At 39.7% G+C, this 11,614-nt stretch overlaps 1 protein-coding gene across 1 annotated transcript in view; it reads right to left on the reverse strand.

The window, feature by feature from the left end:
• The window catches only part of peli2 (pellino E3 ubiquitin protein ligase family member 2), an 18,293-nt gene extending 12,129 nt beyond the window's left edge, over window positions 1-6,164 (reverse strand). Inside the window, exon 1 of the mRNA XM_089004004.1 lies at window positions 5,848-6,164. Coding sequence (XP_088860130.1) covers window positions 5,848-5,924 — 77 coding nt within the window. The 5' untranslated portion in view covers window positions 5,925-6,164. The remainder of the gene's footprint in view (window positions 1-5,847) is intronic.
• Between the last annotated feature and the right edge of the window lie 5,450 nt (window positions 6,165-11,614).

Genomic DNA, 11,614 nt, shown 5'->3' on the forward strand with positions numbered 1-11,614 from the left:
TTTGCACAGTATACAGTTGACATTTTTATTTTGTTATGCTTAGAATATCTTGTTTTCTATCCTTTCACTCCCACCCCAACCCCATCCCTCTTCAATTGCTGCTGTGGACTGCAAATTTCCCCATTGCGGGACGAATAAAGGTATTCTGATTCTGAATTCTATATGATTATAATTAATAATGCTCCATATGGATATTTAGGAAATGGAATAAAAGTCAGCCAGGAGTACAAGCCACCCACTGAAAGGTAACGCAGGACTTGATCTTATTGTGTTGCTGTGCCTTGTAACGGAATGCCGCAATGTAATACCCCACAGTCTGCACTCGCTCCGGTAGGCCCATTTGACCACTTGTCACGTAAAAAAAGCCGATAAGCATCATTTAGATAAACTAAATGGAGCCATGACAATGAGCAAAGGCATTGTTTGATGTGGCATTTCCTAACCTAGAAACATTCAACGCCAACTGTCTGAAAATTGACCTTTTTTCCAGAAACGTCCAACTGACATACTCTGTAATAACCAGTAGAATTAGGTGACAGTCACACCCAACAACCAATTGATATAAATCCATCCAACAACACATTCAACCATTACTAAGCCAGGCTTCAAATTTAAAACCGCTAACAACAATATGTCACCGCCACCTGTGCTCGCTATCTGCACTCCAATTAAGACGGCTTTCTTTTTTTAACCTCTGCCAGACAAAAGGATTTACCCGACAATGCTTAGCGGTGAGGATTACAGACATTACTACAATGTTGCCCGTCACCTACGCAGAGTCGCACCCTGCAGCCCGCCGAGACTCCTACGCTGATGTGACAACTTTGTAAATTGGTGAAAGGCAAGTTCAACGCATGTTGTCTAAATGATCAGTTTGGAGAATTTCTTAAAACTGCGTTTTGTGTGTGTGTGTGTGTGTGTGTGTGTGTGTGTGTGTGTGTGTGTGTGTGTGTGTGTGTGTGTGTGTGTGTGTGTTGGAGGTCCAAGGGCCAAAATGACTCAATCTGCAACTTGCTCAAGAATTGATTTGACTGTATAAACTCAAAAAGACCGGTGATGAAAAGGTTTCTTTCGCCGTTATCTGTACTTCTTTGAAAGTGTTGGAAATTTCACTTCGCATCCGAGGAGCTTCGTCAGCTAACAAAAATTTGCAGGTCGCTCTGGTCCCAATATACAGTAAAGTCTCGTTATATCGATATCGGTTATATCGATAGTACTGCTTATTACGATACTATTTCGATGAACGCAAGCAGAAAATTTACATGGCGCAGGATCGGATATATCGATAGTCCGGTTATATCGATATTTTTTCCGACTCCCGAGAATATCGATATAACGAGACTTTACTGCATATATATATATATATATATATATATATATATATATATATATATATATATATATATATATATATATATATATATATATATAAATAAATCCCTAATGTCCAGGGGTGGCGGTGCCAGACCTCTGCTTTGATAGGTCTTCAGGTTGGAAGGAGCAGAGGACTATTCCCCGAGGCTACACTGATTATAGTCTATGATAGGCCCTGATTGCCCCATTTGCCCTTGCATCACCTCATCAGCATGACTAACCCTACGATGTAACGATCTAAGAAATCTGTTGTAAGCACGATCCAAATTGAACCTCACACCACCATGGCGATTTAGTGAAGGGTTTGGCTGTTTCATAAAAATAGCTTCTTTTACTGCCCTTTCAAACCATTTATTTTCTTTCGTTAAGATTTTAACCTCACTATCGTCAAATGAGTTGTTGCTAGCTTTTAGGTGCATATGTACTGCAGATTGAGGCCCAATAGCATTATCCCTACGATGTTGATAAAGTCTTTTTTTAGCATTTGTTTAGTCTCCCCAAAAAGACGGCTTAGTCATGCTGATGAGGTGATACCAGTATGAATGGGGCAATCAGAGCCAGTCATAGAACATCAGACAGAGCAAAAGGAGTAATTAGATTAGCTTCAGGGAGTACCACCACCACTGTCCATTATATATATACACATATAGGGTCAGAGCTACCAGCACAACTTAAGTTCGCTGATGAAGCTTTTTGGATGAGGAGCAAAACATTGACACCTTCAAAGAAGTACAGATGACGGCTGAAGAAACCTATTCATCAAAAATACCTGCAACATCAACATCCCCAAACATTGTTGACATCTAAACAATTTCGAGATAGCGCATGCCATACATGTCCCCCAGGTTGATTTGTATATTTCCTTGAATGAGTCGCTCTTAATGGCAGAAACATACAAAGTTCAATCAATAGCCCCAGTCTCTATGCCACAATGGACAGAGGAAGCTGAGTAGAAGCAAAAGCTCGACCCTGATCAATCCATCCTTTCATTTCCAGGATGCCCACACAACCGCCGACCCCTCCCCCGCCCCCATCACGCCCTCGCCGACCAGCACCGGTTGAGTCAAGTGACAAGGCCAAGCGATCCTCGTCACGGCCCTCATGACGACAAAACCACTGAGGGAATCGCTGTTTCTTTTGTTCCATGCTGTCATCTCGCTTTTCTGCTTCCAAATCTGCTATCAACGACACGAAAACAAGGCGTCACATGAGGTGATTATAACACCCATCAAATACGCATCTTTGTGTCTCATTAGAGATGAAACAGTATCGACTTCAAATACACCACATGTTCCTCCAGGGGCAGTGCTTTTTTGTTTCCAGTAGGAAGTAGTTTGACGTTGGGTGTGTAGGAGGAAGGCGAGAGACAAAACATATCTGTCAAGACTTCATATCAGTCCATACGGAAACAAATGTTACATAAGCCCAGAGCACAAACACTATGACACATTATATTGGTCAAATCAATAGGTGAAGATGTAACTTGGAATTGAAGCGGATTTACGTGAGACAGAAGATGTGAGACAGTCTCTTTTCGGCAATGGATGCTACAGTTTCGCGTTTGCTTTCAACATTTAGCTTGTAGTAGACTTTCATATTTCACCATGACATCCCTGATCCACTGGCGAAAAGGACGCTTTGATCCGCTCCTTTTTCTCTAGAACTGCTTCATGTAAGAAAGAGGCTAAAGAAAGTGCTTAAGAATGAATGACTATGTGTCTTTGTGCTGTCATATTATTTGTTATTTATTTGGTTTTTTGTTCTTTTGGCTTCAAGATGGCGCCGTGAGAGTGGCTGCCTTTCCAGCAGCTTTTGTATTTAGTTTTTCTATTTCTTTCATTCCTTTCATAACTTTGCTGCAGTGAAATGTAAATTTCACCACTGCGAGACTAATAAAGGTAAATGCAATCCATTATTTTTAGCCTGTGTGGCAACTGTATCTATTAGCTAGCGAGCTAGCTTTCTATCTATTTGAGTTACTTTGGTGCTCACCCACAGGAAAATTTATCGTGTGACTGTAAAGTGACCTTCAGAGTTTTGAACGCTTAGAAATGAAATGAATTATTATTAAAAAAATAACTTGCTTCCTTATTCAATGCAAATAGAGAAAAACGGATATGTCTAAAAAACATTCTGAGATCAATAACAGTTTGAGTTCAGCGTTTAGGATGAGAGACTCAAATCCTAAGAGATCAAAGCTGTTAGGAAACTTTTTTTTTTGGGGTGGGGGGGTGAAAGTATTTATGTATTTATTTTTAGTCCCAATAGGTTTATATTATTGTGTGAAGTACAAATGGGGCATGGTCAAGAACCCGAAGTCCTTACATTTTGGTAGACAACCAAAGTCCAAAACAAGTTGAGTACACTTGGATGAGTCAAGCTTCAATATTCAAACGGCAGAATAATCAATTAAAAGATGCTAAATTATTAATTTGAGTGTGTTACAGTGATACCTTGGATTACGAACTTAATTGGTTCCCAGACAGAATATGTAAAGCGAAAAGTCACACACAAGCCAAGGTATCACTGTATTAAAAAAGTGTAAATTAGAAGTAAATAAAACACATACGTGCTTTCAATGTTTATTTATACATTCATTTAGTATAAAAATCTGTTTTTTACATTTTCTTTTGTTTCACCTTACAGATGAACTGTCTGTATTGTGTCAATAGTTGCTTTATAAAGTGAGTATTGTGGTCAAAATCGGGAGTCTGCTGACCAAATTGTGAGACTTGTTATTCACTCACTTTTCTTTTGGTTGGGTGTCAAATCACCTTCTCAGTCTGAGGAAACCTTTTTAGCCTCTCCCTACAACTATTATAGACAACAGTGACACACACCCAAGGTATGGCCAATCACAAATGACAGTTAGCAGGTCTTATGATTCAATTTGTCAATGCATTATGCGAATATGCAGTATAACCCAACCCCCTCTCGACATACCAGACTTTACGTTCGTTGTCCCATATTTATTCTTCATTTCTTTATTTATATACTCCTTTTATGTAGCACCCTTCTGTTCAGAAAGACATCACATACATTGATACCTCGGCTTTAGCTCACGAACTTTTCGCCTTATGAACATTTAATTCGCGAGAATATAATCTTGGCATACGAACTAGTTTTCGGTGGACAACCCAAACCACACAGCGCCACGGTGGCTGGCGGACTAGTTTTCGGCGGATGAACACCAAACCACGCGGTCGAACAGCGCCACGGTGGCTGGCGGACTACTTTTCTACACTCCCTTTGAGTGTAGACGTGGTTTGCTATCGAGTGTAGTACATTTGCTATTAGGGGGCTGAAAAAGACCACACCACAGGCCAGTGTTAAACCAAAGAAGACACAAAAGAAAATTACGGTCGAGGTGTGCGTTTGTGTGACTTAGCGTCCGAGTACCAGTATGCTAAATCGTCCATTATTACGTGTGGCTAACGGTGTTGTCTCATCAACGGTCTCAGGCAACAGAAGAGGTTGAAAAACTTGTTGATTTGGATTAACGAAAAGCAGCTAGCAGGGGACAGGGTGTGAGGGTATTATCGCCGAGAAAACACGGCAACTTCACTCGGATATCATGAAGAGGCAACTACATCAATGACCATCACAAAAGTAAATAAAACGCCTTTATTATACAGTAGTTTATTTCTTTAATTACAATACTATCACACATTTATTAAACATAAAATAATGTGTATTTTGTGTAGTTTTAAGGATTGTTTAATAGAAAATTATGTTTTATGGGGACCTGGAATCGGATTATTCTCATTTTAATGGTTTCCTACGGGACAATGTTTGGAAGACACTTTTCCCCTTACACACACTTTCTGGGAACCAATTAAATTTGTAAACTGAGGTATCACTGTACCAGATTTCACGTTCATTGTATCATATTTCTTCTTCTTCCTCTCTTTATGTATGTATTCCTTTTATGTAGCACCCCTGGTGTTCAGAAAGAGACATCACATACCTAAAATGCCTTGAAAGTAAGCGAGTGAGTAGTGAGCTAAAAATGGGGAAGAACGATGGTGTATGGGGGAGGGGGTACATCTCCACTTCCGAATTCCTGAAACTCCGTGAATCGAACTTCTGAGGTGGGCAGCGTGGCATTCAATCCACAGGGGTAACCAACGTTGTGAGCCTTGAATATATCGTGCCATTAATCCGTCTCAAAACACCCAGTAAATGTCGTAAAACATTAAAAAGACCATTTCAATGTACCTGTACACACATGAAAAAAAATGCACGTGTCCTGTTGAAAAGAAACGCGATCATACGATGATTTGGGTTTTATAAACCAAAATCTAGAATGTAGTGTTTTATTGACTAAAAAGGGTATTTCAGTCAAATCACCGATCGAAGTTTGTTCGCTACGGCATGAGTATTCTTGTGAAACTTCCTCTACTTAAAGAGGTGCATTAAGCGCTGTCCACAGAGTTTAGATAGTAACACAGGAATTGTTCTCCCTGAACTTACCCCAAAACGACCAACTCGCCGTATTTAACTGGATCTTTGGAGGGGGCGCAGTGCTCCTCTTGGCTGGACGAAAACATGAGTCTTCTCGCTTGACTGAGTGGCGTTCACAGTGTACGAAAAGCAACAAGAGCGCAAATATAGCCAAGGTGTACGTACTTTCGACAAGATCGAATACACACTTAGTTTATGTCATACATCCAACCGTTGGTATTGGAATGTCAGCGAACATCCGATTTTCATCAAATAAACGTAGATTTTAACTTCTTTTCGGTGACATGGCAAAGCGTAACTTATTTGGCGGTTGGACCCACTCTGAAGCGGATACAAAAACAGCTAGGAGCTGGGTTGGAATGTACCATTAGCTTGTTCTTCACTTTGCACAGGGGGGGTACAGCTCTTATCGACTATTTTTTAAAGAGGTTGTTTCGATTGAAGTTTGAAAATAATTGCTTTTTGTGCTTTCAGAGACATTTTATGTTTCAAAATCAACATAAATCGTGCAGTTAATAGACAATATCGCCAATGTAAACTCCGCATGTATCCTCATCACACACCCTGCCAAGGTCAGTGGCTCCCGGTTTGTGTTATGTAAACAAAGAGTACAATCTGGGTATTCTTGAAACGAATCAACATTTAAATTGTATTTACAGATTTTAATTTTACACGTCATACGGGCGTGCACCCCTCTGAAATATTCACTTTTAAAGAAGAAGTTATTCAAAATTCTAAATCATTATTTTTTTTTAACCATCATGTTTTCAGTAAAGACCACATTTTCGTAATTACTTCCATATGGAGCAACCTGTTATTCAAAGTATTTTTTGGGGCGTTTTGATCCCATTGTATAGTTGCAAATGCGTGTCAGTGTAAAAGCGACAAGGACATTTTTGTGAATTAAGTAAACCATATCATGTTAATATTTTCCACAGACTTTTGAAACAGTCAATTGATTGGATGGGTGGATTTGATGAGTAATCAAAGATAATGACATCACAATTTAGCTTAGAGTGACCTCCAATCTTGGTCATTTTGTCGAGAAAGCTCATCTACAATTTGTTTTCACAAGAGTGCATTGCCGGAGGTGCCATTTCTCCTTCAACCCTCTACCTTCAATTATTACCTCCCTGAACTGCTGTTCAATTTCACTGGTCTCCAATGCCCACCCCTCCTCTGTGTTCGAACTTTAACCACTTCGCATTATCATGTATACATTATCATGTATTATCCAGGTTTGATCCAGTTGTTCATTGATGAGAACAAGAGGGGGGCTTTAGACCCTTCTAACAAGGATGAATGCGCTTTTAGACCTTTTACTACCGGCCTTGGGGCTAACCACAAAGCTGTGATTACAATGAGTATTTACAGCTCTTTTGTTTCTTTTATCCACTGGGCATTGTCTCTTTGAGAGTGCTCAATAGTCTTTTTATCTGTCTGCCTACTTGGCCTCCCAACCACACACTCTCACACACAGACAGCCTGTGTGTGTGTTAATGCAAGTGTGCCGATCAAAGTTCTCGCACATACCACACTGATGGAGAGCAGATGCAGGGTGGGGGTTCACTTTGCTGAATCTGCGCTCAGTCAGTGGGAGGGAGGAGCCAAATGTTACCAGCCACTCATGATTTCTATAGGCCTAACATGAGCAGCTACATTACATAATTGAGTGTGAGCAATGGGATGAATTGGACAACCGCGAGAATAATATCATTGCAATTCTCTGAACTGAATGGTTCATTTTGTGACTACGTGTAATGGATATGTTAGTGATACCTCAGCTTACAAACTTACTTGGTTCCCAGAAAGTGTAAGGCGAAATGGTTGTTTGCCAAACATTTTATTTCACACAAGAAACCATTAAAATAAGACTAATCCGTTCCCATGTCACCATAAAACAATTTTCTACTAAATAAGACTTAAAACTACACAAAATATACATTATTTTACGTATAATAAATGTGCTAATGTACTGTAATTAAAGAAAAAAACAGTACTATATAATAAAGTCGTTTTATTTACCTTTGTGATGGTAGTTGTCAATGGATGAACTTCCAGGTTGCCTCTTGATGATATCCGAGTGAGGTTGCCTTGCTTTCTTGCGATAATACCCTCACTCACACTGTCCCCGTCTAGTTGCTTTTTTTCAATGCAAATCAACAGAAGTTTTTCAACCTCCTCTATTGCCTGAGACCGTTGCTTAGACAACACAGAAACACCCTTAGCCACACGTAGCAATGGTCGACTTAGTATACTGGTAGTGGTCCGCTAAGTCACGTGTTTTTCGATGATCTCTTACTTTTGCTCGACCGTAATTTTTTTGTGTCTTCTTGGCTTAACACTAGCCTGTGGTTGGGTCTTTTTCAGTCCCATTATAGCAAAACTATCTTTGATAACAAACCACGTCTGCACTCAAAAGAAGGGGTGATGAAAACTAGTCAGCCCGCCACCGTGGCGCTGTTCGACCGTGTGGTTTGGTGTTGTTCCACCAAAAACTAGTCCACCAGCCACCGTGGCGCTCCGTGTGCTTTTGGTTTGTTTGCCGAAAACTAGTTCGTATGCCAAGATTATATTCTCGCGAATTTAATGTTCGTAAGGTGAAAAGTTCGTAAACTAAAGTGTTTGTAAAATGAGGTATCACTGTACTTGCAATCGACGGAACAATGGAACGTTCAAATGGAGATTCCGTGAGGATCCAGAGGTACCAGTTCCTTCGAGAGTTTTCCATGAAGGCAAAAGATGATCGGCAATCAGCTGACTGCAGCATGACAGTGTGGGGGGAATGTAAGGAATGTGCTGATCCCATGTTGCATCCGCCCCTGGGCCACCCACCCGTCTAATTAACAAAAAAGCACTTGTGGGAGTACATTTTTTGAAGGACTTGAAGAAAAAAAAAATAAGTGCAGAAGAAAAATGAAACATTCCAAAGGGGGAAAAAAACAAGACACGCCTGAAAGGTGGAACGCCCCATCGATGAGAAACATCGCTCCTTGACTGTACCCTAATGTCCTTTTGTGCTTAGATTACACACAATTTACCATACACTGGCTCATTAATTGTACTTAATAATATAATACATTTCATTTATACGCGTCTTTCAAAACTCTCAAGATCAATTTAGTCAGAAGATACGTTTTTCTGTTGGTGAGTAGCGGCAACCACACGCGCCAACGTTCACTCAACCCGGAATAACTCCGATAGAAAACTAGCTAGCTAGATAGCTTATCGATAATAACAATAATAGTGAAAACAATAATAATACATTTCATTTATCAGCGCCTTTCAAAACTCTCAAGGTCACTTTACAGTCACATAAGATTTTCTTCAGGTGAGCAGTGGCAGCCACAGGCGCCAGCGTTCACTCATCCCGGAAGTCACTCAGATAGAAAGCTAGCTAGCTGATACCCAATAGATAGCTAAAATATCCTGTGACTGTAAAGTGTCCTTGAGAGTTTTGAAAGGCGCTTAGATATGAAATGTATTATTATTATTAATAGGCAGCCAGCTAAAACAGCGAAGAGCCAGCTAGCTAGCTAGCTATTCGCTATCTAGCTAGCCATCCGCTATCCAGCTGTAACCCGGAATGGGAGAATGAAAACCGTACTCATTACGGCAAAACCAGAGAAGTTGGCAGGTATGCTATATGCTTTTTATATTTGTTTTCAGTTCACCAGCTAGATAGCTAATAGATAGCTAGCAACGTAGCCAGCTAGATAACAGTAAGATACAAACGACCTTTTGTGTGAGCTATTGATGTCGTGAATTAAATGAATTAAATGATGACCTTTGGGCAGCATAATGACCTAATGGTTAGCAAACATACAGCACATTAAATCTTTTCTCAAGAGAGATCTCACTTCTCAAAAATGGCAGGTAAATTCATTCAAAGCAAAATCTAACCATGGTTGGTTTTTTTTGTTCATCACTTCAAAAAATTAATGTGGGTGTGACAACACTATTGTTGAGCCACCACAGGACACCCACAATGCACATAAAGGTTGACTCCACCCCTGAAATTTAAGACTGTAGACTCTTGGATGAAAGTGAAAGGTCCAACTAGAAACTCGAAGCAGTCCGGTTGCCTTGATTCAATGTTTGAGGATTAGTATAACCTAGACGCCTGAGAATATACATACATACAGTGTAGGCAGCATTTTCACAGCCCCACTTGAGAAGAAATGAGTGTCTGCGCAGTGTGCCGATACGTTATGTAGAACGCGGCTTGGAATTGAAGCGGATTTACATGGGACAGGAGATGTGAGACAATTTCTTTTCATCAATGGATGCTACAGCTTTTGTTTGAATATGGGGGAAATCTTATTTTAAACCTGGAGTATCACTTATACTATATAATAGATATTTTAACACAATATATTAATAGTCATACCTTAGGTTAATCTGCCGAATATTTATTTTCCATAAGAAACCATTAAAAATGAGAATAATCCATTCCCAGGTCCCTATAAAACCTACTTTTCTACTAAATAAGCCTTAAAACTACACAAAATATACCTTATTTTATGTATAATAAATGTGCTATTGTATCATAATTAAATACTGTCCTGTATAATAAAGTCATTTTATTTACCTTTGTGATGGTCGTTGTACTTGTCTCTTTATATCTTCTATTGCCTAGAAAACACAAACACCCTCAACCACACGTAGCAATGGTCGACTTAGCATACTGGTACTGGGACGCTAAGTCACACAAACGCACACCTCGTTCATGTTTTTTGATGATCTTCTTCTGCTCGCCCGTAATTTTTTGTGTGTCCTCATCGGCTTAACACTAGCCTGTGATGGGGTCTTTTTCGGTCCCATAATAGCAAAAGTACTCCACTCTAACAAACCACGTCTGCACGGAGTGCACTCAAAAAAAGTGGGTGTGGAAAACTAGTCCGCCAGCCACTGTGGCGCTGTTCGACTGTGGTTTGGTGTTCATCCGCCGAAAACTAGTCTGCCAGCCACCGTGGCGCTGTGTGGTTTGGTTCTTCTACCAAAAACTAGTTTGTGAGCCAAGACTATATGTGAATTTAATGTTCGTGGGGCAAAAAGTTCGTGAGCTAAAACATTCGTAAGCCGAGGTATCACTGTACAAAGAATGAGTTAATATATATGCATTGTTTAAATGAAGAAAACACTTACCTCTAAAATTGACTTCGTATTTTCACGTTATTGTCATTTTAACTTCCCAAAAATTATCACTGATTTCCCTGAAAAACCATAAAGCATGATACACTGTGAGCAAACATGTTGGAAATGACCAAAACAAAACTCGAGCTTCCTGTAGAGGCATGATCATGCATCAGAGGGTGGAATACATGTATCAGATCATATAGTGTTTTTTTTATATGAAATAATTTATCATGTTGAAGAGATAGTGGTCTCAGAAACCCGCGTATCAAATATGATACAAATGCAATCTTAACCCTACAATGCTATGACTGTCTTTGTATTGTCATATTCTTATTTTTTTTCTTTTGACTTCAAGATGGCGGCGCGACAGTGGCTGCCATTATATGTATTGTTTTTTCTACTTCTTCCTGTTCTCTTCATTTCATAACTTTGCTGCTGTGAAATGTAAATGTATCCTCTGCGAGACTAATAAAGGCTAATTCAATCCAATAGAACACCCACTTATTGGACAGACAGGCGTGCTATTCAGTTTGATACAGATTTTGGTTTTGATCTCAAATGCATTCACTATTATGTGATGACTCCTTGTGTCAGGAACGATTATGTGCAAAGACAGGGAGTCAGCATAACACTAAGC

Source organism: Hippocampus bargibanti, linkage group LG09 (genome assembly GCF_051943395.1).
Source record: "Hippocampus bargibanti isolate YZ-2025 linkage group LG09, ASM5194339v1, whole genome shotgun sequence".
Taxonomy (NCBI): Eukaryota; Metazoa; Chordata; class Actinopteri; order Syngnathiformes; family Syngnathidae; genus Hippocampus; species Hippocampus bargibanti.